This window comes from Diachasmimorpha longicaudata, chromosome 11 (genome assembly GCF_034640455.1).
Source record: "Diachasmimorpha longicaudata isolate KC_UGA_2023 chromosome 11, iyDiaLong2, whole genome shotgun sequence".
Classification (NCBI taxonomy): Eukaryota; Metazoa; Arthropoda; class Insecta; order Hymenoptera; family Braconidae; genus Diachasmimorpha; species Diachasmimorpha longicaudata.
The window spans coordinates 4,474,013-4,500,924 of record NC_087235.1 but is presented as its reverse complement, the minus strand read 5'-3'; the positions used below and the strand labels follow the sequence as shown (position 1 = coordinate 4,500,924).

Here is a 26,912-nt window from a genome sequence, read left to right as displayed (position 1 = left end):
ATGAATGTACATAATCAAGACAATTATTTTTGACACATTTGATTCCCCAATTATTCTAAAAATATCCGCACTCCACCATTTTGCAATACGTGGAAGGTAAATAGTGGCAATGACTGGGTCATTGACGCCCCTTCCATCAGACGTATGAATTTTCAGAGATACGCGTTACCCGCAAATATAATGATCACGTGGTAATTTTAATGTTATTATCCGTGATAAAGAAGAAAGCACTTGTGGAGATTGCAAAAAATCCAGGTGTGGGCGTAAATGTAAGACCAATTATATCAGAAGAACGACAGAAGAAGATAGGTGCAGCAGGTTCAGACACGTGAAGGACCCCAGCGTTTGAGTTGAACGAACGACGAGAAGCCGCCTTAACGACCAGTCACCTCTTCCCCAGTGCCCAACAGCTAACTATGGACAAGTGGTTTTCATTTTTGATTTCATCTTTCGCTTCACTTTTCTTTCCTCCCCTTTTTTTGTTTATGATACGTGTGCATGAACAATCATGAAACGTATCATGAAGTGTTCAAAAGCCGGCGAACCAATGATAACCTTCCAAAGATTTTCCAGGGGTCCGATTGTAAAATGAATTTTTTCCAATTCTATTTGTTATCCAATCAATACGCGGCTCCTATATACGGGCCAACGGCGACGTCGGGCCCAACGGCATTCCACATATAATCCTGGCCTTTCAGTTTATATAGGAAGACAAAGAGGCATGCGAGATGACGCACTAAATCCTCGGGGGGAGAAGTAACGCATTCCACGGAAAATGCACGCAGCGAAATATGTTTTGCCACTTCACTGAGAAAAAATATTATTTTTGCCAAATATCCGTTTACTTCAGGGACGTATTTATTTTTTCAACCCTTTGTCTCTGAAGTCGAGTAACTCCCGGGGACTTCTGATTAGGTTTGAAGTGCATCACTTGAGTACTAATATATTGCAAGTCGGTAAAACTCATTAAATAAAAAAAACCGCAGTCACCAAGTTATCATCATTACCACCAATAACTGCCCGATAAATCGTGGTACTTTAGTTGCAAATTTTCGCGAGAAAAATCGGTAGAAATCCGTCCCATATTTGTAATCTCATAAACGGAAAATATACAATGGCCTATCTCCAAAGAAGGCGCTCACCAACTCGGTGAAGTTCACCATTAGCATTCCTTCGAAATTCATCCGAGGGACATGGAGCCGGGTAAGCCGTGTCAGTCGATCATGTGGCTTGATCTATCGCTGTAGATCCTTACCGTACAACGACGAGGCAACGGAGACATCACCTCCGAGCCCCCAGTCGTAGCAATGAGGACTCTAACAGACACTTGCACGCAGGGAACTTCTGTTGACTTCCTCGCGTGCCCAGTTTGTCACGAATGACAATTTATCGTCGTCTTCGTTCTCATCTCGAGTACGAGAGACGGCAGTCACGTTGTTTCCCCTCAGTTGTTCCTATAAAATGTCCCATTCCCCTTACAAATTCATTCATTTTTTTTCCCTCCCCTACCAAGTTTATTATCATTGAAAATTGGCGAATAAATAAAATCATTTAAATTAGATTGATCGCCGGGAATTTTCAATGGGTCTCATTCATCATGCGATCGACAACTCCACGGAATTTATAGAAAATGTGTATTGTACGGGACACATGTGTGGGTGAGACTGCAAGCTGTTGTTGAATGTTGGTTGGTGTGCAGTTACGTACAAATGCATGTGCATTAACAGTCAGTCCACAGCTTTGATCGGTTGGATTTCACTCTACTCGCCGTTTACCGATCATTCAACAAAAAGTCGTTCTCCCGACCACCATGTGCATGCCCCCCCCCTCCCCCTCTCAACCGCTGGTTCTCTCTCTCTCTCTCTCTCTCTTCCAACATTTCCTCGCGCGACGGCTTATAATTTCTAATGGGTCCTCCTCCTTCTCCCTCTCCCTCCCTCTTCCTGTTTTTTCCTGGCGATGGTTTTTTCCTCCTTTTTTCACCTGACATCGGCCATGCCGGTGCGAGCGGCAATAATTTATCTGGATCGGAGCCAGTGGCGACGCCGAGACGCGTGTGCGTTGGTGGCTACAGGTAGTGAAAGAAAATAATAACAAATAGAAGAGGAATGAGAGCGACATATCAGTGGCAAGTCCAATACCCGAGGATGGATGGTTGATGGTTGAGTTCGCGCCCTGTTTTCATCCACAAATGGAGAGCAATAAAAAAGATATTAATCATTTTTCAATCACACACGTCACTTCAATATATTTCATTCGCGAGATAAGATGTACATCCTTCGAATGATTTTTTTTTTTATTGTTTTATTTATCTGGGTATCGCCATTCTTATCTGTGATACAACGTGACTGCATAAAATAGCAACAAAAGCCATTGATCTGGAGAGGAGTATTTATGAACGAGTTGAAAGAAAAAGAAACATTTTAGCTGAAGACGTAAAAGTTTTACTGCCTCATCATCAGTATTGTTACTGTAACTACCATTATTTTTATTACTGCAGATGTCGTTGATAAGAATAGTTTTAGTTAAATTTTAATCATGAACATGCAAATTATACCATAGCATAAATATTTGTAGGCGATTTGATTAATTTTTATTTTATGTTTTTAAACGGTTCAATCACTTTTCGGCTTCTAATGTCAAAGATTTATGATAAGACACAGTCTTATTTATTATTTAAATAACGCATGCCAGTGGAGAGCTGCGAATGATGGAAATAAATTCTGCAATATTTTTTAAATAATTTTTTAAGAATTTTTTTCGTATTTAGAAAATCAGTAGTAACGAATCGTACCCAGCGCGCCAACTTCCACTTACGCAGAGCGTTTGCGAATTTTCGCCATTGGACGAGGGATAGGCAGACAATAGAAAAGGTATGAGCAATTATCTTTCACTTTCTTCCCTTGGAAGTTGATCATTTTTATTTTTACATATACACATGAATAATATAACGATTCTCCTTCCTGTTCCGAGATGAGCCGTCGATAAACAAAACAGATGTATGAATTTAGAAACTATAGATAATATCATCCCTCTGATTCTTAGCTAATTCAGTTCAATCACATTGTTTTGATTAACCTGATTCTTTAAACCTACAAACTCCATTGAATATGTATGTTACAATGCTCATCGACATACTTCAATAGAATAGTTTTCCGCTATTTCAAGGCACGACTGTTTCTCACCACCAAAAATTTATTCCACTTATCACCTCGTACGCATTTCTCAGACCTACAAAATTCAATGATCATCCTCACCATCATTAATAAATAATATTAAGTTAAGAGAGAATTGCTGACAGGATTCACTGGAGGATTGTAAATTTTTCATGTATTATTTTTCATCAATTCCTAGGTTACGACATAATTTATGAGTTAAGGTACAAAATCATCGTCGAATTGAAGAATGTCTCAAGATATCAACGGGAAAACGTTTTCTTTTTTTTCGCTTTTTCATCGATTTATTTAGGTCAATTTCTTTGAGTAAAAAAAATAATTAAGTAGTAGCGAAGAGAGGAGAGAATAACAAAATAAATAACAGAAGTTTTAAACATGAGAAACTACTTAACAACTTATTTAAGTTTAATCAAGAAATAATAATCATAATTAATTAATAACTAAACAGGAGTACTTTAGATGCTTCATAAATCTTCGGATATGGCTAACGATTGAATTGTCACAATCATACTATAATTACAGAAAGCATATATTTCGTATAAATTTCGTTTTGTCTGGCACAGTTTTCTCACACTCTGCCCGAAGACATAAACGTAATCCTCCCCTTTTTCTGTTAAAAATTCTTTTAAACGGCACACTCGTTCAACGATTGATTAATAAGTCTAAAGGCAAGTAAAATGGCAAAGTAAATTGACAATTTACCGATCAATCTCTCAGTTTCATCATAATTTAAAGGGAAAAAAAATTCTGATGTACAAAAATATCGAAATACATCTACGAATATGGACGTCATAGAAATTTCATCCCCTTTCTTCATGGGACATTCGAAGAAATAGCCACCAGTCATAATTTTTATAGGATTGAACGCCTGGTTATCTTATAAACTCGTGGACTCAACAATTCAAAGATTCATATGTAACAGACAAAAATCATACCTTAGGAGGAACGTAATAATGAAAACAAACAACAAACAAACACACTTTCTTAACAACTAATATGTCATCCACCTGTTTATAGTAATGTAAAAAAAATCAATCTCGCAGGCACGAATGTGGCTAACTCAACGTGTTAAATTTTTTTTATAAGAGTGATTACAATAATACTAATAATCTTCGATTTATAATTTCAATGTTATATTGGCATCAATTGAACGATTAACAACCCACTTGTCAATTCCTCTCCTCCGACCTGTGAGCAGATCAGATCGCACGCAATTTTGTTTATTATCTTTCAAATTAAATCAAACCGATGTAGCACACTTTAGTACTATTAAAAGAGTAATCGAAAAGAATCAAATAATTTGGCACTGTTTATGAAAAAATCTTACATAAGAGCACATACGTGGCGTTACATGGATTTACTGAGTGAGTCATTCCATTCAGAAAATCATTTTCGGGGAAAAAGAGAAAAAAAGGAGGGGGGGCGACACTCAATGGAAGTGAATTACTAAAAATAGGCTAGAGATGGAAATTGTTATGTTGAGTAAATATTACAATTGGCGTGGAATGAATGTTGACATTCTCCGACACTGGCGACGACAATAAAAAGATAAAAGTTACAGTGAACGATGAACCGGTGAGAGATACATGGGGATAATACTGTTTGGCCGTCTATCTGCCGCGGACGAACACAGGTGGGGCAGTCTTCGGGTGGGATTTTATTTATTCAAACCCTCATTAATTGTTACCATGAAAATTTGGAATTTTCGTTATTCACAATGACGTTAATCCGGAAGGTTTGAGTAGAGTTAGAGTACTCGACAAAATGAGCAGATTATTTTAAGGGATTTCAAATAAATGACGTATTAGGGAATATTACACTGAGAAGACTGAAATTTTTAGAGAATAATGTCTTTACTTAAGTCCAATTTTCACATCAAATCAAGTGAAGTCTAAAATACTTTCTCACAGATTCTAAAAAAAATCCAAACGAATTAATTCAATTTGGCTTGACACTGGAAATTGCTTTCTCGTCACCCCCTAAAACAAATTCTTACCGGAAAAATTTTCTGCAGTACAAGGGATGTTGCGGTGAAAATTGTCAGACCACTATCATCATACCATAATTAAAGACATACCTCTAAAAATAAACCCTTAATTTGTCTCAGCATAAATTTACTCTGTTTTGAGATTGGACATTGAGTCAATGGGATAAGTGGGACTTTCTAGATCAGTAGATTCGGTTTTAGTCTGTCCATCGACGTATCTAGCATGAGTCCTTAAATGCCTCGTAATCATATCCCTTCTGCATGCGGCGTACACACACTGTGGACACTTGTACGGTTTTTCACCCGTATGAGTCCTCTGATGAGTGCTGAGATGATCGGATCTGCTGAAAACCTGTCCGCATACCCGACAAGTATAGGGCTTGATACCTGTATGAAGCCTCATGTGTCTCGTCAGCATATCGGACCTTGCAAAACTACGATTGCAAACGTCACACCGATACGCCTTCGCCGACGCATCCCTTGGCCCCTGTCTCCTGTGTCTCGACGCCATATGCTTAGCTAATCTGTCATGTAAACTGAACATTTGTCCACAAACTGGGCACACATAGGCAACATCAGCACCGGGGGGCATTTCCTCGACCACTGGGGACACTTCCAAATTATACCTGAAGGCAACGCTTTCCTTAGTAGTTGGCGATGCAACATCACCACGTACTACTGGCACACTGACTGATCCGCGTGTCACAACTCCAGTGACACCTGAGGGTATGAGCTGAAGGGCCGATGGCCGTTCGACCGGTGAATTTTTCATTGAAAGGTCTAAGGGCGATTCTTGGGGACTAGTGGTGTTGTCACTCTCCACTGATCCACTACCTGGTGTATGTGATCTTGGCCAGAGTGGCTTTTGATCCCAACTAGCGCCAACATCTGAGTCTGAGTGACTGCGTTTTCTCTCATCAGGGGTAGGCAGGTACTTTGTGTGGAGATATTGTTCGAAGCTGTATGATAATGGAGAGACTGGCGTCAACGGGGTGAAATTCAGGGGTGTCATAGGTGTTTGTGGTGATGTGGGTGAAGGCAGCATTACGGTATTTGCAGTGGAACAATTTATACAACTGCAGCCGGAAAATTTCAACGGCACTCGATGATGATGGTGATGATGATGATTATTTCTTTGAAGACTTATTGGAAGGTGGTGCTTGTTGTAGCTGGGATCAATAGTCAATCTGTCTTCGGTCTGTGACTCCAAGTTCTCCAATGGCTCGAGATCGTCCAGCAGCTCTGCGGGCTCGTCCTTGAGGTTTTTCGTTGAAAATTGACTCGGAAGATCGGATCTCGGCGATCCAAAAACATCTTCCTCCTCTTCGGATACCAGTGATGTTGATTCAAATCTGTTTGAACTAGTTTCACACTCGTTGGGTGGATTTTTGTGGGCTTGGAGATCGTCCAAAACTTGATTGAGTCGTCTTCGTTTGCGCAGTGCTCGATGATTTCGATTTGCCGTTGCTGCTAATGTATTGTTGTTCGTACAGGAGGGAGGTGGCGGCTTTGCTGGACCCGGGGGCGCGGCCGCGGCGTCCTCCACGACGCTCTCGGCCATCGTCATTGATGATATGCGGCACCCGCCGCCTGGGCCCTCTGTACCGCCTATCGCACCCCCGGCTACCACCGTACTGGCTCCCGTTTCCTCCTGCAACATACAAATCATCATAAATTTTCTTATACGGGAGTTTTCACTTACACAGAGAGAAGAAATGTTTAAAAATAACGTGCCAGTGGAAACATTATTCGGTAAAAATGACGGAACAGATAAACTTTTTCAGTAAACTTTCAGGAAAATATCCAAAACGTTCAAGAAAAAGTATAAAACGTTCACTAAAAAAATGCTTAACTGTTCCCTAATTTTTACTGAATACTGTAATGACTGGCAGCTTACGGAATATTAATGAATTGACGTTTAAAGAATTTTCCCCTTCGTGTAAAAACACAATTTTATTCAATCAAAAAAGTATTTTGCAAAGTGAATGAACGTATCGTAGTCATTCAATTTTTTATGTAATAGAAACCCGAGCACAAATCCGAAATATTCAGCGTAATCGATTAGTTGAGTTCAATTATTGACGTTGATTTGTTACAAGGATATCGTATCAACATCTCGGATAACCAATTAGCGTGATGGGATGCATTCAATTTAATTTTTAACGAGTTACTGTACGCTTGATTTTCCCCGCTAGCTCCTTTTCTGTAAGCATCGATTTGGCTTTATACCACATCGCCGAGAGACTAACACGGGAGAATATACCTATAGTGTGGATCAGTGAGAAGAGATGAAGAGGGGATTTGTGCCTACTCGTAAACACGTATCTGAAAAAATGCCATGAAAGTTAAAGCTTTACGGAGAAACAGGTCTTTTGGTGTGGGCGTTCACACTTGTTTCCGAGACTCCTCCACACCACGCCAGGAGTACATTTATTTTTGTCTATGTCTTTTCGAAACATCTCTCAATTATCCAGTTGTGAGGAAGTGAAAGAACTGAAGGGGGAGGAGACGAACATTTTTTTTTAATTGAAACTGAAAATTGAAAAAAGTATTCTAAACTGCAATTTCTACGGTGCCGAGAGTGCGGAGAAGGAACAAGAGGATTAGTAGTTGCGGGATGAGTAAAAGAATACCTATGGGAAGCACCTGTAACCAGGCGTCTCTCGGCTGCAGCCAGGATGAGATAGAAAATAAGAACGAAACTGGCTTGGAACAGGTTGAGGCAGGAATCTCGTGAGCGTAGGTGGAAAGGCGGTTGATCTTTCTCGAGGGTTTATCATCTCGCATGTGTACGAAAATCTACACGGAAAGAAATTTTAGGTAAAAATTAGACCCCCAGGGGGCGAAAGGAGGGAAGATGATTAGTTTTATCCCAAAAAGTTGCCTTCCAAGTATAATTTTCCAACGAAACTGGAACTAAAAAGTTGTTGATCGTCATCTCGTTGGACGTTTCCCCCGCTGGAGGTCCAATATTTATTGAAAATATTTTTCCGAACAAAAATTACCCTCCCAAACCCCATTTTTCCAATAAAACTTGACCTAAAAAGTGGTTGATTGTCACTTCGTCCCACGTTTGGCCCATCTGGAGGTCCGTTTTTTATCCAAAATTTATTCTCGTGATGCATGAAACAAAAATTTGGTTTTTCAGCGCTGGGAAGAACTATAAACTATTGCACAATTGGAAAATCGTGATGACCTCGTGGTGCGGGATAAAATTGATGTGGATTTTCCAGTCACATGACTGCATCCATGTCTAGGCCTCACCAGCGTGTCTCGTTAACTCAGTGAAGAACGGCTTCCAGGTAATTTTACACTGTTACTCTTTTCCTTTGCTCTCTACTCTCTTTTGTAGCACTTTCTACGAAGCTCGGGAAACCAAGCGACCAAGAGGTACTATGAAACTCGTTAAGACCCGATTTTTTTTCTCAACAAAATAAAGAGACTAATTATACGACAGAGCTGATGCTGTCCGTTCATCTTATCAAATTTTTTTCCGCACGAGAAGCGAAAAATTCATTAATGGATTGAGGATATCAACGAAACGACGTTTCGAAACTGCTAATTCTTTTCCAAAGCCCCATTACGAATCACAGAAATTGTACCGTAATTTTTACTGAATATCTTTCCGCGAACGTCATTTGAAATATTGCACTTATCTATTTGATGTGGTTACTACATGCCCCGAGCGATTATAGCGTCTGCAGTAATAAATGACGATTTATATTTGCTCTTATGATCAACGGGCGAGCTTTGCCGCTGCGTAAATTAACCGCCCCCGTCACCCAAGTGATTGAAACTGCAGAAGTAGCATTCGCACATTTGCTAAATTTACCCAAAAAAAATTAATTTCCTCATTCCATACTCAGCAGCATCAATTTACACTCTAAAAAAAAATTCAATTACACTTTTGTAATGAATAATAAAGTGGCAGGGCTCTTCATCGTTTCCAATAATTCACGTGAGACTAATGATAATAAAACGGCGCTAGTTCGATTCCATTTGTAACTCGCCAGTACCTCAAGTGCGAGGTAAGGGCTTTCTAGCTACGCACACCCGTGAAAGTTAAATGCGCGTGCAATTCACGTTTCGCGTTTAATTCTTCCACGAATTCGCAACCAGTGAGGAGAGAGACCCCAGTGAAATCCCACATACCATAGAGTTTACCGTTCGAAGATGAACAGTTCCCCGCCGATTTCAGGGAGATTGATCCATAAGGACTAGAAATTTAAATTCACTGGAACAGGCGCGGCCTTTTTTTTTTTCATTGCTCCCCAAATGGTAAGACCTTGCCATTTCTCACTTTCATTAATTTTAATCTGAATAATAATTCAGAAAAAATTAACAGTTTCAACAATTTTTTCAAAATGAGAATATAATTGCTGAATAATTTATTCGGAATCGTCATCATATCCTCTTCATCTTCGTTTCTCTCCTTCTTTTTACGTTATTTATTTATTTTAAGATATGATTATGGAGTATCAATTTTATTTTTTCGTTCAAGGCCCGGTTGGAATTATTCGAAAATCGATACGTCACCTCACACTGCCATTACAGGTTGCACCCAAAATAATTATTTAATAGTTACCAAACCCAATTACCGCGCTTCGTTAATGGTTTTCATGCCCTGATAATTATTCTTGATTCTAGTAAAACCATTATTTCAACAATTTATTTATGATGGCGACTTGTCATCACCTGACCCTGTCCAATCGGGCCTTAACAATCGAACTCATAATCGATGAGCCGAAATTTTAAGCAATTTCACTGAACCCTTAAATTTTCTTTTTTTTCTCACAGCGGAGGTATTGATTTGACAAGAATTTTCATTTGTATAACATAAATGGAGGATCAACTGGCGGGGACTTATTATATGTAGCGGCTATACAAGACGACGTTGTGAGGCAAGTTTTTATCACATCCGCCATCTGCCGACCGCTCGTCATTACCGCGTTAAGTAGTAATCCTTCTTCAGAGCTCCTTGATAAATATAAAGAGGAGAAAAAAGAAATACTGAAATAAAAAATGATTATCAAGTTTGTGAAGGAGAAAATAAAAATGTTAAAATTCAACAAAAGAAGGGAGAAAAGGCATAAACGTTAATAGAAGGTAGAGGAAAAGATTTTCACGCTGTGCGGCCACCCTAATGCTCACGGTACGTACAACAAATTGTCCAGTCTTTTACCAGGGCATCACGGAGTTCAGCAAGTTGCACTTGCATAGCCGCTCCTGCAATAATTGTCGCATAAAATGGGCGCATTATGGCGTTATACACTGGAAAATTACGACGCTAGAGGAGAACTTGGCAGATGCACAGTAGGAGCAGTGAAGCTGCAAGTGTATATATTCAAGTTATGGCCCATTTACGTATGAGAATTTTGAATAAAGTTGGAGAAAAGGGGTTTAAAGGCCTGTCATCGACATCCCAATTTCAATAATTGGACTGTCATGCCACGTGATTGATGCTTCTCACTGTTAAAAAATTTTTGTACGCAGTGAGACAAGTGCTCAATAACTATTACGCATCTGACGTAATTTTTCAGCGAATTAAGATTCAATAGCAATTGGATTTTTTCACAGCAGTTTATCTACGAAAAAATGGAAATTCATGACATGAGAGATACGAATGAATGAAAGAGGAAAAAAAAATAACTTCCGGAATCTGGGTTAGCCACTTCCCAGAATGAGTGAGATTAAATTCGAAGGACAGAGTAATAGAGTATACCATATTTCACGTCTGCAATGCTTTCTCCAGGGGGAGTAGGGGGTGGAGGATATTCGGGAGAACTATTTATAAAAAAAAATAAATAAAAATAACCAGAGGAGTTGACTCTCCTGAATTTTCTGGCTGAGTGGCATGAGAGGTACGGCTTATAATGATTGTCCAATCGATTGGATGTAAGAGAAGGGCAACCCCCAAGGCTGTAAATGTCAGAGGCGTTATAGTGGAAAGTCCGATAAAGTGAGGAGATGGTAAAAAGACAGAAGCGGGGGAGGAAAACTTTGTGGAGACGCCACGCTGGCTAGTAATATGTGCCTGACACAACTACAGCCACATCCCTGGCTACCGATCGATCCAGCGGCTTTTGGAAATGACGCGCAAATCTCCACTGATATATTCACAACCCAGGATGTAAATGTATTCAAGGAGCGTTCGTTGAGAAATTCAGATTTACAACGAATAAAATTAAAATGGAAAAAAAATTTATTGCCGGTGTATTATTTACTGAAAGAAGATGCCGAAAGAGGCTAAAGGTGACTTCAAAGTTTGTAGTACAAACGAGAGGAAAAAAGAAGCCGCGTTGAGGGTAAAAAAATAAAAATAAAAATCTCTCGAGAGAAGGAGAAGGAGATAAAGAAGAGGATCCGTGGGTGGACCAGCATTGCTGTGTCTCATTCTCGAAAAACCGCTTTCTTTCTCCACTTGGGTAACAGGTGCGCTCGAAGGCCTTGGATCTTGAATTCAACTCGGCCTGTGATCGCTAATAAAATCTTTTTGACTTCTATTCATCAGCGGACAAAATTGTTCAGCCAACCTGGTCATTTTTCCTTTCAAATCTCGCGCCACTTTTCCGGAAATTCGGCGGGAAATTTTTTTTTCAAATTTATCAATTATTCTTTCTAAAGTCATTCGCTTATTTTCCCCGCGTTGCAGCCCACGTCAATGAAATAGCATTCGATAACATATGTTCCGCAAAATCTATGATATTTTTCCCTCACTGTGCATTTTACTTACGTCGTAAACAATTGCTCTAACGGAGAACAATAAAAAGTCTCGGGGGAAAAAAAGAGACGATACCACCGCTGTTCGGAAATTTCAACGAGTAGTGGGTCAGCTTTAATGCTGTTACAGTATGTTGTTGCGGTTAGTATTCGAGTAGATGCCAGCGCCCCTGGTACGACCTCGAACTTGAACTCGTGGAGGGTAGTGAAGATCGATACTGGCCACGCGCATCCTCTGACCTATATACACAGAATCCCGGGTCGTCTGTCGATTGCAGTTTTTCCTCGGATTTTCCGCGGATACCTCTCCCCATTTATTTTACCTCACGTTGGAATGATTACACTATCAAAAGGGAAAGCATTTCACTATGAAATAGAGCAAGAGACGATCCCACGTCACTCGCATTATGATTTATAAATTTAAAAAATGTACAGAATTAAATGACGAGGGCATTGCTGAGGGCAAAATTAAAGAGGAATTAAATGTAAATAAAATCATCCAAATTAATGCAGCAACGCTCGCCGGTAATAGAATAACGGTGATGAAGTGACAATATTGATTTTATCACAAGCCACACTGAGAATCTCAGTTTTACCGCATTTGACTCGCAGGTCAACCGCATGTGTTTCAAGACCCCCATCCGGAGATGTACAATCATTCACGGCCAAGGTCGAAGACTAGTGATTATCAGACGATAAAATTTGAAGTGAATCGATGATAATCCCCCTGGAATTTTCGCTCGAATTTTCACTGAATAATAAATGCCGAATGGTAGAAAGAGTCTGAGTCTAGTAGTTCACAAACTCTCTTTATATACAAACATACACAGATATATATGTATATATATCTATATGTATAAATACTTCTTTTGCGTTGAACGCGTGAGACGAAAGAGGCCTGGTGACTTTACGCAAGCGCGTGTATATACACCGGACTTTCTACGCGGTCCACAGAGGTTTTAAAAGAATTGGGTAAAGGAGGAAAAGAGAGAGGAACAGGGTAACGGATAAAATATCACCGGGCTCCATCGACGTCCATTATACGGAACACCTGTGGCCTGGCGTACGACGTATGTCTCCGGACTCTCTGTACAGTATTTGTATGTGTATGCATATTGTACACTCGCCCTCGACCACCTACGCACATTTATAGAAGCCCAAACTCATTATCCAACGTTGGGTAGAATATTCCAGGAATTCATTGGCCCTCGGATGAAAAATTCACACGATCTTGATATGTAGGCGTTGTCAGTTCACGTGACCCGAATATCTTTTCTCCTCGATCTGACGGTGCGGTTCAGCCGTTCATTCGTGAGTTTTTGATTTTTAAATATTTTTTCCCATCGTAAAAATGAAGAATAATTTGTAATTTATGCGCTGAGAGAAAAATATTTTCAAGTGACTGAAGGCCCCGGGGCGATGGCCAGTTGCAAGTCCTCGCAAGTACTTGCAACAAATTTTTGTAAAAAATAAAATGTATAATTATTATTTTCAAGTAAAAAAGGGGCCGAAATGGCTTCACCACGAAGTTCGATGAAATTTCTGTAAAACTGGTTATTAACTAAATTTAGAAAAAAATCAAAGATCATAAATTAAATTGTTTCTTATTCTGCAGATGATTATAAAATGATCCTTCTGTTTTAGAATATTTTTCTCTCGGTGTGATTTGATTGAGCACGGTAGCTCCTCATTGCTCGGGTCTTCCCATTCGCGCAATTACACCCGAATGGATTTCCTAATTGCCGCGCGTCGTGAATCGTGATTGCTCACGTTCGATCATCGGTGGAGGCCCACCACTGCTGCCTTTTACACGCCGGCGGCTTCGTCCGATGGGTACGTGGTATGTAACGATTTGAGAATCGATAAAAATCGCAGAGCGCCCGAAGCCCTCAGAGGGCGCGGTCCACCTACTATTATCCACCTGCAGGAGCTTAGGGTCAAATTAACCTAATGGCCCGGAGAAACCTCTTATCCTTATGTGCACGAGAAAATTAATAAAGAATCACGATCAGCCGGTTACTTCATCACAACGTTTTTCTCCTCAATATAAATACTCATTTCTCTCCCTTGACGGGGTAATGCAATTTACTATTTTTTAACACCCCTTCTCTCGTTTTTACACAGTGATGGACGATGGTTTTTATTATACAGAAAAATCTTATAATTACTTTTCCTCTTAATTCTGTTATAAATTTTTTTTAATGTCAACCGAAGAATTCCGATTTTAATGACATCAGTGGTGAAGAATCGATGGTTTCCATTAACGGACTAACATCGCTCATCCTTATACGTCTGTGAATTAACAATAGCAATGAACTATGACCTGTACAGCGTTACCGAATAATCATCCACGTTCGGTTCCGTACTTTCTCATGACATTCATGTCCCCTGTTACCTTGCTAGAAAATTACATTCGAAATTTCAATCAAAATCCACGAAAATATTGATAGAAATAATTTTCCCGGAATTTCTGTGGATATTCTCACCAACAAATCACTCAACCAATCAATGAATCCATCATTTATTTATCACCATCCCAAAAAATCAACAATCGATCGATAAAAATCTTAAGATTAAAAAAAATCCAACTGTATAATTACGTCCGGAATTCGTAGCGAATAAAACCGTCAAAGAAGTGGAAGAAACTAACGAAAACGGCAGAGACAATCTTCTTCAGAACTTCAATAGGAATACCAGATCAGGAAAAATAAATTAGTAGTGTCAAAGGGTCAAATGGCGAACCTACAAGAGCGTGACGTCGAGCACGCGTTGCGTCTGCGAACCGTGAAGGTGCGTGTGTGGTTAAAAGTGAAGCGAGTCAACGGAAGTAGTACACATACACGTCTGGCGATACGCAAGGACAAAAGGGGACTCCCTTTTAACACCTATCCAGATAAAGAGAGTAAAGTTTGATTTTCTCGGCATCAGTACGATCATTATCAACAACACTGCAATCCTGCATACGCTCCACTTCCGTCGCTTAACGCTTAGCACAACGCTTGGTTGATTTGGGTTAAAACGGACAGCCCCAGCACAGCGCTCCCTCCGTCGACCATAAAAAAAAAAACTGCCCGAGGCCCTCGGAGGTCTCAGTGCACGTGACTACTATCTACCGATGAGTTATCATTATCAAATGATCGAAGTTAATAGCGATGATATTTTTATACTGCCTCTATTATCCGAATAATCTTAAAATTTTATGACGCAATTGATTTTCAAAATTATTTCTCGCTGATAAAGACCCACCACTCATCACATTAATTATTCAATGCAATCTCCTGGGGGATTTTTTTTATCAAGATGTGAGAAAATGTAACTTTTCCGCACTCGTCGCAGAATGTACGATTTTTGCTGGAAAATAATAACAAGTGTTGGTGCCAATAAATCGATTAAAAAAAATTATAGTCGGAAACTTTGGAGTACTTAAGTGTCAGTAATATGGGATGTGGGGAGTAGAAATGTGGATAATTGTATCCTTACCGGTGCAAAATGTTATCAATGCTCGATGATACGTGGCATCCAATAAACACCTGATAAAGTCACCCTTGCACGCAGGAATTATCAGAATAATTTAAATATCCATATATATATATACATATATATTGAATTAAACGTCTGAAAATATTTTTTGATTTTCAGTTTAACTATACAATTTTAATTTGTAATTATCATTAGTACACTTTCATGATGAAACTCTGGAGTTACGAGTACAACACTTGTTATCACAGCAAGAGAAATGCCTCTGGTGCGGGAGGTGGACGATCCAAGGACGGTGACCAGAGAGTATTTTCCAGTAAATGAACCCAAATGATGGATGTAAAATATTGAATTGACTCTATCAAATTTCACTCATTCACCGTATTGTTTATGATCACCATGTCAGATACTTCCGATTTCAAAGAAACACCGGCTTTGTCGGTATCAATTACGACAGGCATCAGAGAAAATTTATAAACTTGAAATTCGTAGAGACACATGTAAATAATTCACCAAAATTCGTGATTATTATTGACGCTATTCTCCCATCGATAAAATCAATGAATATTCCAATATCACTGGCACCAGATTGAGAATTTATTATCACTAGAAACTTATCCTGAATGACTTGAGCACAATGTGTGTATTTATCTGTTGAATCAACACATCCATAAACACACTATTGACAAAGTTCTTGGAAATGATGAAAATGTCCCGATATATTATCAATGCACTTATTAACTTGCATTTTAAAACTGAAACATTAATTCATTTATTACTTTCAGTGCGTTTAATCAACACTAACACCTCGATATTCCAATGTTTTTTTTTCCTACTCGATGATCGTCTTACGGATTACTCAGTGAAAAAGGAAATTTATGTACAGACAATACGATAGTCTTGGCAGCGCGGTCTCGCGCCGACTGTTTTAGTATCCGTAGTAGCGAGGGTTTGTTCATGTGAGTTTCCCCTTCGGGTATCGTCGGACTCCCCACCACGTGTCCTCCCGCCGGCTTCCCACACGATAATACCGGAATACCCGCTGCTCACCCCTCCTCTCCGTCCCCCCTTGGGCCCCACCCCACCACTACAAAATATTCCGTCGTGCGTTCTGTGTACGTCGAACATATGCCTCCCCCCACCCCACCCCTCCCCCTCTATCCTTGTCGCCGTTCTTCAATCCCGCCCGGTCACACACGGCCACCTCCACCCCCGTTTGTGCGGCAATATGCCGTGATAAAAGAGAAAGACCCGGGGTGGGGATTGGGGAAATATAGTCTCCACGAGTAGTCTTATAGTGAGGGATCAGTAGACACGAGGTGGGCGCAGGAACACCGACACACATTCACGGCCACGCCTCTACTTGTTTTTCCCTCTCTTTTGCTTCGACTAGTATCCTTTTATATTCACACTTATTTAGGGATTAATTTGCTCCTTTTTTATTGCACGAGAGCTGCAAATGGTATTGTCTCGATTTTTTTAGGACCTGGATAAAATCAAATGAGACGCCTGGGAATTCTTGGGGTTTACGCGCGGGGGAAAAATTCGGTAAAAATTATATTACTGTGGTGTGATCTTCCGGTCAAAATAATATTCGGTAAAAATTGCGGAAAAAGTCCTGAACGTTCCAGAAAAAATAGGGAACGTTCAGTGAACAATCCTTTCTGGACGGAAATGATGCGATTGCAATTGCTATTTTTTTTATTTATGCATTTCTGAACAAATTAAGTTCAATTTACGGATATTTCATCTTCCTGAGCTAGTGTGAGTTTATGTGAGTTGTTGGTCAAAGAATAGAAGATGTTCGGTTCAATAATTAATTTTTTTATTGCACCTGGAAAAATCCAAGCGAAAATTGATACGACTAGTTAGTGATCAATTTTTAGACGGATAGTAATGATAATTATTATTTTGTTGATACCGGGATAATAGTAATGGATATTTATCGAAATTTTATGCAATACCTTCGCGTTATGATAGCAATATAATTTTACAATTATTACAAACTAGTTGGTGATAAGTCTCGGAGCAGGATGTTGATAAAGGACTAGTAGCGTGATAGATGTGTGCTCAGACAGTTAAATTGTGTAATGAATTGATGCGTCAACCCACGCTAAACCGATATATTTTAAAATACAGCGTTAATAGGACACAATTCGACAAGTTTTTCACTCACTTATGGCTTTCACAAAAGAAAAATGATGGAGAATAAGAAGAAAATGCAGCACGCGCCCTCTGAAAAAGGCGATGACCGTCACCCTCGCAGTATACATACGGGCACGGTAATGCACCTGGGTGCCTTTCACGCCAGAAAAAAGGAATATCTCATGCGACTAAAGACGATGCCACACGCCCAAGATGATCCAGCTGTTTGATCTTAAGCCCACGCGCCCGTACCTATACAACTTCTTGAGTAAAAAATCCCCACGATGACATCTGCCCCAATCGATCAACTTTTGCAATTCATCTTTACGCTTTCAGTTGCGTTTTTTTCATCTTCATAAAACCGAGGGAGAAATTGAATAAATATTATCAGAATAAAAACGCATTACCACTACAGTGAGAGAAATACTGAATAAAAATTATCCACTTCTTGTTATCGGAAATTTTCCGGAAACTTCTGCAATTATAATTTCGTAGAATTTCCACGTCAATTTCGTAATCGATGACCTGACAGCGAGTTCCGTAATTTTAAACTGAATATTTTCCGCTGCCAGTCATAACAGTATTTGGTAAAAATTACGGAATCGTTCACTGAACGTTCGACATTTTTTTGAAACGTTCTGGCCTTTTTCCTGAAAATTCTCTGAAAAAGTGCGAGACTCTTCCGTCATTTTTACCGAATATTATTTCTCTGGAAAACTGGAAAACTGGAAAATCGGAAATATTTCGCGCAATAAATCGTCCGCCGTTTTGCGATAAATCTGTGAACTCACTGAACGTTTTAAATTTTTTCTCTTCCGTTCGTACGTAAATTTCGGAAAATTGAACTCGTAATTTTTATTTTTCGTAATTTTTACTCAATATTTCCTACTATGCATCAGTGGATAATGCACTCTCCGGCGGGGACCTTCTCAAGGAGACATTCTCTCATCGATAAGTAAATAGAATAGGCATATGCAAGAAACGCGTCTTTCTTAAGAACTTTTTTTCCGGGAAATTCTCCAGTGTCTAACGGAATACACGTATACCTATAAATGAAAAGCAAATGCACGTGAGCAATTTCAAGTCATTGTATATACTAATAGGCACCGTTTACTTGTCACTCTATTTACTTTAAATCTCCATTGCAAGAACGCGCCGATAATTCAATATCTTTCATTCTAATTTGTCTCAAGGTGAAGCAGTTGTTTTTGCATATTTCTACAATAATATTTCTCATGGCTCTTTGTTGAATTCTTTGGCTTGAAATATACACAGAAATTATAACGCACGATCCCAATGAGTTTAAACATTTCGACAGCGGAATAAATGACACCAAAGTCATATTTTTTACGAGATCATTCTCCGTTGAAGACGACTTTAAGGTTTTACGGTCTTTGATATTGTTACGCGATATAATGGATGAGGTATTCACCATCCGAGTCGTGTTTCTCCCTCTCATCTTTTCAAACTGACACCTACAACATAAATCCCAGGCCAACTACACGGATCGCTGACCAAATTCAGGACAGTAGCGGGTGGTCATTCTCACCGAAAATGCCACTTTCGTCGATGCCAATACACTGTAACATCCGTTTTACACAATGGTTGGTGTGTTTACTACCTACAAATTGCCTCCTGCGGTGATTGTAAAGATGAGACGCTTTAGTTACTATTAACGAGGCTTTCTAACTGACGGTAATGTCATTCATAAAACATTAGCAAATGGAGGCGCTACACGGAGAGAAATATTCAATAAAAATTACGTATTTGTTTCATAATTCCAGAGCGACATCTAGGGGAGGATAATTTTACGGAACTGTTATGGAATTTTTTCGGTGCGTTCCGTAATTTTTATCGGAATTTTTGGTGAAAAATTGCGGTACCGAAATTTTTTCAGTTTTTTTTCTTATTCCTAAGGGAACTCAAGTTCCGTAAATGTTAGTCCACGGAGAAACAAATTCTTTAAAAATTATTAATAATTTGGCAGTCAAAATAGTATTCAGTGAAAATTACGGAACAGTTCCTTATGTTTTCATGGAACGTTGCATGGAACGCCTCCTTAAGGAACGACGGAAGACCGAACGAACTTTTTGAATTTTCTCGTAACCGAATTCACTATTTTTTATATTTCGCGTAATTTTCAATCTCAGAACATAGACTATACCTCAAAAAACTCTGGTCTTCTCAACACACGGCGTTTTAATTGATAAAAATATCGATAAAGTGAGCGACGTCACTTCGATAAATATCGGAAGTGACGAATGCCAGGGGTTGAACTGTATCCAATAAAAATAAACTAAAAATCCCGAGCCACAAAATTTGAAAATTGACCCGAAGCTGAAGTTATTCAAATCTCCGCGTGAATTCCCCGTTTTATTTTACAACCAGAACACTTCGAAAATTGTCTGTGAAATTCTGAATGACTCTAACGTCCCATAAAATTCCCAACTTCCCCAGTTACCGAAAAGCTCCGTAATTCCAACTTATTCTCTCTCTCTCTCATGGAATTTTCCATACTTTTTCCTAAGCGCCAGTATCGATATGATCGCCGCCACCATCCACCCCCGCTAATATCGAAGAATGTGAAAGTTGATGATTCACATGCTTCCTTTGTATTTCCCTACCCATAAATTATGAAACGTTGAGTAATGTCGTACCTTCTGTGTGGCTGACAGTGTGACACTATTGACACCGGTAAAATTGGCAGTTATCAGCGTCCAGCTGATCCCTCACATTCTTCTCAACACAGATTTATCACTTTATCACCGGAACCATTGGTTTTCATCACTCGCGATTAATTTCAACTCTCTGGGGACGTGAGAAATGCTTCGACGAGCGGTTGCACACGTTCAAACGAAAGTGAGCTTATCCTGGGTGTGGAGGTGGATATTATTTTTTGGAAATGGGAATTTCTCACGGATGAAATAATACTGGGCACGCCAACTTTGTCGAACTTTGCATCGCGCATGCAAGTCGTCGAGTATAGGTATATCTCTGGTGGTATGTGCAACCGGTGGGTTCACTCTACACCTACACTAGCTTCATTCCCTCGTATACCTTCCTCTATAATCTCTCCCCCCACGGCCGCCCGGCGGTGCAACATTCTCACCCTTACCCGCAAAACTAGAAGAGGGAGGAGACTGTATGATTTCGTGTGTTTGTGGTAGTGATTTGATAGTGAATGAAGGCTAGTGTACGCTCATATGCTGGAGCTCAAGTGGGAGGTAGGACACGCGACAGGACGGCTCATAGAGGGGGAGAAAAGAGAGATTCCATTAGGAGTGGGGAGATTTTACGTCTTCCCGTACTTTAGCTAACGCCCTCTTTATCTTTTTCTCACTTTTTACCGTTTAACTATTGAGATGTTTCATCACGTCCTTTGGCATTGTCCTACAGGACGAGAAATATTCCGTAAAAATTACCGATCTCCCAGTTTGATGAGGGATTAGGGAATCGACGGGGAAATTATTCACGAGGGTGTCGTTATTTTTCACAGTCGATTCAATAGGAATTTTCCGGAAAAATTCAGTAAAATTTCCGACAATCGCATTTCGCTCCAGAATTGCGGAAAAGTTACGTAATTTTTCTTGAATACTGTTTTGACTGATAAATTACGGAATTACGGATTTTTTGTATCCGTACACGACTTCATGTAATTTTTAAACAATTTCATTGTTCTCGTTATTGAAAATATTTGTGAATTACCAACAATAAAAAAAAGTATTTAATGAAGTGTGCGATTGTCGCTGGCGTGGCACTGATTAATTGTTCGCCCTATCGCATACTCAAGATCTCTCAGTTTAATTTAATTGCTATCGTCGATGTTCCTCTCTTACACCTCGTATATACACACATATATCGAGTGTGGACAAGAGTGGTGCAGTGGTTAATTAACTGAGGGGTTACGAACAAGACAACCACCGAGTATAACATCAGGATCTTTGGGAAAAAAAATATATAAAATCCCTCTCTGTTCATTTTGTGTTATTGTAAATTGAGAACTTTTGCAATCAGGTGTTGAATTTTTTTTTTCACTCCACACAATTCTCGTACAACTTTATAATTACGATTTTTTTTATCGTTCACTTAATTAACTTTATATGCAAATATATAGATACATAAGAAGAAGTGTGGTTGTACTTATTCATTTATCATCCAAACAAGGGGAAATATGCGCATTTCACTTTTGGGTCAGACCGATTCTGTCTTTATACTGCATAAAAAATACTATTTCAGAGAATTGTGCATAATTCATGGTGCCAGGGCTCGACTTTAGACTGATGCTTTCCATTGGAGAAGTGCTGAATCTCTTCTCACCCCAGATCTACCGTCAATGACCCGATCATTGCCACTTGCAGTCGTTATCAATGAATATCAGTGCGAATTTTATTCTCCATTGATAGGAATATTCTGTAAAAATTACGGAACTCAAATTTGCTTTGCCATTACGCACGGAAAGAAAAAATTCTTTTGGCCAAATATCCACTGCCCAAGGAGACCGAGTCAGGTTTAAATTACGATAATCATATTACTCTAGAAAATGAGTAATTTGTACGTGACGCTAAATGAACTCAATTATTAATCATTTAGCTTTTCGAAATTTCTGATTTTTTTGAGAGAAAATTTTGAAGAATTCGCCCAAAGTTATTATTAATATGATTATGTTCTCGAACAATATAATTAACGCAATTCAAACTTAATCAGAATTGTCAGCGATTTACTCGATTTCAGACATAAACGATTGAAAAAATAATATTTCCCTGAATTAAATGTATATTTCGCAACAATAATTTTGTCTCTCAGTGCGGAAACGACTCGATGGGAAAAACCGCAGCCAAAATTGTTTATATTTTCCCTCTCACAATATTTACATTCAAATTTCACGTTTATAAAATTTTGTCACTATCTTCTTTCGGCCCCTTCAGCAAATTTCAATTTTTTCTCTTTGATATTAAACTGGGACGCAAAATTCCCCCATTATGATTTACCCCTCACATATATTTATACTTGGACTTGGCTGTGAAGGATCGGAATCAAGTTCAATTGTCTCGCAATGGCTTTTGAACTCGTGAGAAAACTCAAGGCAGCTGTTTTAACACATATTCTTCTACACTGTACTCTCTTCTCCCCTAAGTATTTATGACGTCACGTGCTCACCTGAATGTCCTTTATCCCTGGGGGAAAACAAGGGGTGCGTATTTTCGCGCAATACCAGGGTGCACAGGGACGAATGAGTGTTGTAAGTGTTTGATAAATTTTGAAGAAAAAAAAATTGAAATAAATTGGTATTAACAATTTTTCGTTTGGCCTTCATCACTCACTGAAAAATAAAATAATGGGTAAAATTGAAGACTGCAGTGTTGGCGGTTTGGGTGCACGGTTTGAATTGCAGATAATCAACCGATGGACATATATATATACATTGATGACTGCTACCGATAGCTACGCATCGATACCAGTGAATCGATTAAATATGCTAAAACTTTCGTGTTGTTGGAATCTGATCACAGAGTCTTGTGACCTCGGTGCGTAAGTTCGTACGCATTAAGCATATTCTACGGTTATACCTCTGGCTATTCACAAGAATTTGTATCGATTCGGGAAAAGTAAAATACGCGAAGGATAATTTTCTAATTAATTATTAAATTGAATTGAATTCAGTACAAATAAACTCATGGAACGTTCAGATTTATTGGGTCTTTTGGTTTTTTGTAAATACTAAATTTGTATCGATGCGGGGAAAATAAAATACGCCAAGGGAAACACTCGGTAAAGTTTCCCCAATGAAAATCAATTCATAATCTCATCCAGGAATTTTCAACTTAATTATTAAATTGAATTGAATGCACGTGTACAAATAAACTCGTAAAACGTTCGGACTTATCGGGTCTTTTGATTTTTTGTAAACAGTCTATGCAATTTAAAATAGCAATGTTTTGAACCTGTCTGAAAAAAATCACAGGCTCCCACGATGGAGTATGGGGGAATTTACGTTCCCCAGGTGCGTGAATTATTTCATTTCATTGTGTCATTGAACAAGACTGAGAAAAAAAAAACGGAAATAAAGGAGCTGGTTTTTCGAGTACGAAGGGAGGGAGTCATTAAGGCAACGAGGAGGGGTAATTCTAGTTGGGTTTGTCGGGGGAACGTAGAACACGAGGGGTTGGAATTTGAAGAAGGCACATGCGCAAGCATTATCATTGTTTGTGTGGGAATTTGGGCAAGCTGCAAGTGAGGCTGCGCAGGCGTTTTCTCCGCGGGCTTTACAGTCTCCCGCCAAAATTAGAAGTTCTCCTGGGCCCCATAGTATGGGAATGTGGGGGGTCGGTGGGAATTCGAACGAAGAGTCATGGGTGCGGAACATTTCTTCATTCAATAGTCAATTCAGTCCCTGATATATTGTATACTCATGTATCTTTGAGAGTGAAATAATGGCTCAACCACCACTACTATTAATATAATGCCCGCAAAACCGTTGGCAATTTTTCTAAACACAATTGCAGTGTTCCTCGTTAATCTGTTATCCTCAATTTAATATTAATTTTCCCATACTCTGAATCAATTTTCAATGGTATGCGATACACAATTTTTAGGAAATCGTCCGGAGCGTTCTAGAATTTTGAAGCCTTGAAATTCAGAAAATGATCGACCTTTTCCATTTTTTCCAGACCTTCTTCGGTTAAATTCAATTAATTTTTTTTAACAGTACGAGAAATGATATTTTCAAGCTCATGCGGGGGAACAGAAGATTGATGTCTGCATGCACACAACTCACGGATATTAGCGTGCCAGAGAGTATTAAACATCTTGTTTTTTACTGGTCTCCTTTTCTCTCCTCTCCATTATCCGTTATCTTCCTTTCTTTCCGTTCATTCGGCACCTCTTATTTTGATTTCTTTTCAGCTCGAGGTTGAAGAAGAAAAGAAATATATCTGCCTTTGTCGTACCACTTTACCCGCCCACTAACCAGCTTCATCCCTCTGACTGTGGACTGCACATACCCACCTGTAAAATTCAACTTACTGCAACAGGTGAAGAATACAGGGTAAAAGGAAAGATCACAACAGTTGCGTGCTTGCGTGCGTAAACGAAATATCCAAACGCTAATGTATCCCGGTCCCACTTGCTTCCATAATTCCTTTTGTTCTAATGACCGCTATATTTCCAGTCATTTTCGTCCATTTTTTAACCAACAATTGAGTACCATATATCCTTGGTTTTTATTGTACATTGTTGGCTGCAGAAAAATTCATTTGACACTTCCAATAAATCTTTGTAATTGCTTCCCACGAAAATGAAATCATTAGACGAAAAAAAATTTTAGGTAAAAAATAGACCTCCGGGGGGTTAAACATTTTTCTAACAAAAGTTTACCTAAAAACGATTGATTGTCATCTGGTCCCACGTTTAGCCCTCTAGACGTCTAATTTTTATCCAAAATTTCTCTCCCCGTATTCTTTTTCGTAGCGTAATGTCATCTTCGTTGAATTGGGAGATTTCAATGCTTCAATGGCTCCATAAATCGTCGCACGGGGAGAAAAAATTAATAGAAGTTCCGACAAAATTTCCGAAAGTGCCGGTCATTGCAGCAGAAGGAAATTGGCAACGAACACATCTGCACGGAACTTCATAGCCGCGATGATTTTAGACCGAGGAGAAAGGCAAAGGAAATTCTTGAGATAATGTGTGAAACAATGACTACAGCCCACGTACTCCTACCGTCTTATTATCATCACGTGTTAACCGTGCATTATGATAATTATTAATTTAAATATACTATTAGAAAAAATAATAAATTTCATGGGCCGTTGACTGCCAATTTTTGGAGCAACGACACTGAACGAACATTAGGAATAATAAAATTTGAGGTTCCACCGGAGATTCAGTGAAATTTCAACACTTCCCGTCAAATCAGAAATTTATAATTTTTCCTCGGATATCCAGACGAAAATTTTAAACAGTGTACACCCCCAGGTGAGTAAACCCCTCGAGTAACTCTCCAATTACACTGTAAATTATATTATCAGTGATTCACTGAAGCCACTGGCGTTGCAATTACAACCGCTCTCTCTACTCTCACCATAACGAGCGATCATGATTCATTACATGATTTTTCCCTCCATATCACGTAGGTTTTACTATCATTTTCTTTTTTAATGTCAGCATAATTCTTGTGGGAGTCCTATTGTGTCTTCTGGGGTTATTAACCCTCCCACCCATTAGACAATGACGCTTGTCCTTGGCTGAGTAACTATTCCCCGGCAAAAAAATTGAAAAAACCCCACAAAAAAAAACAAACCTAATTTTAATAATTACGATTGCCCCCTCTACTCGCAATCGAAGGGAAAAATTCGAGTCATTAAAACAAAGGTGTAAAAAGTTTAACGAACAATGCACAAGTAAATCGTGAAAATGTACCGTGGATTATGAAAATATAAAAGGAATAATGAAAAATGCGGAGAGTTAGTGACCGGACGTTGGTAGCTAAAGAGTAGCCTCTGGTAGCCGCGAAGTGGTAGCCCAAGGCTACTAGAAGATTGCCGGCAGACAGGTGGGTGAGGCACTCTCTCCTCCACTGGTATACCAAAGGCCAGTGGATGAAAAGACCAAGAAAGAGCATGGTAAAATGCCTCCAACGCCACCACCTTCACCCTCCTTGTGCCTGACTCGCAAACGCCTCCACTTAACTGCACGCAAGGCCTTACATATTTTCAGCTCCGGGCAACCAGATCTGAAGAAGTAAGACCTCTTTTCGGCCGTCTTTACAGCATCCTACCATCTTCTTACTATACTTCAACTGAGGATACTTGGTATTAGCCATAGATTTATTCAGAGCTCCAGTAAAATTTTTCTTTCCTTCCGTTCGTTCGTACTTCCAAATTACAGTAGTCGCTAAAATGTGAAACTTTCCGACGTGTTGTACATGCCCAGAATATCCTATTTAAGTGGATTAATGGATTATGGGAATTTTGGTGGCCATAAAATTCCCTCCGGTTTATATTTTTTTTATTACTCGGTAAAAAAAAAATATTTCATAGCCGTAAGAATTTTGGAATAATAAATTATGTGAAATGACATCCAGCCCATTGATTGATTGGAAATAATTACCGGTTGATTTTCAAGCATTTAATTCCAAGTCTGTTTGTAAAGATGAAGAGGAGATACAGAGGGATGACCAGAAGTCGATGTTAAATAAAGAAAACATTTGTAAGATTAAAGGAATAAAGTGAATTGAATTGAATAATTCCAAGTCTGTCCGGGCGTTGTAGCTCTGACATTTGTAATTCCACATTTCCTGATGAAAATGTAGTTTTTACATCGACTTACCGAGGAGTAAACACTACGGGCAGGGCTAGGATGCAAATAACAATGGGTTGAGGCATATTATGGCGACTAAAAATGATCTA

The 26,912-nt window shown here is 39.2% G+C and overlaps 1 protein-coding gene across 2 annotated transcripts; it reads right to left on the bottom strand.

The window, feature by feature from the left end:
- Positions 1–2,883: 2,883 nt before the first annotated feature.
- Positions 2,884–20,517, bottom strand: LOC135167125 (zinc finger protein 768-like). Of its 2 annotated transcripts, none has more exons than XM_064129974.1 (2): positions 20,163–20,517; positions 2,884–6,814 (listed from the first exon to the last, which is right to left on the bottom strand). In XM_064129974.1, the coding sequence occupies exon 2, from the start codon at positions 6,728–6,730 to the stop codon at positions 5,291–5,293; it is 1,440 nt and encodes a 479-aa protein (XP_063986044.1). In that variant the 5' UTR covers positions 6,731–6,814; positions 20,163–20,517; the 3' UTR covers positions 2,884–5,290. The 2 variants fall into 2 exon arrangements, with proteins under 2 accessions (XP_063986044.1, XP_063986043.1); XM_064129973.1 differs by lacking the exon at positions 20,163–20,517 and adding an exon at positions 15,364–16,332.
- Positions 20,518–26,912: the final 6,395 nt, after the last annotated feature.

Excerpts from the sequence above, each read along its gene's own strand:
- LOC135167125 (XM_064129974.1), bottom strand. The coding sequence starts at position 6,730 with ATGACGATGGCCGAGAGCGTCGTGGAGGACGCCGCGGCCGCGCCCCCG.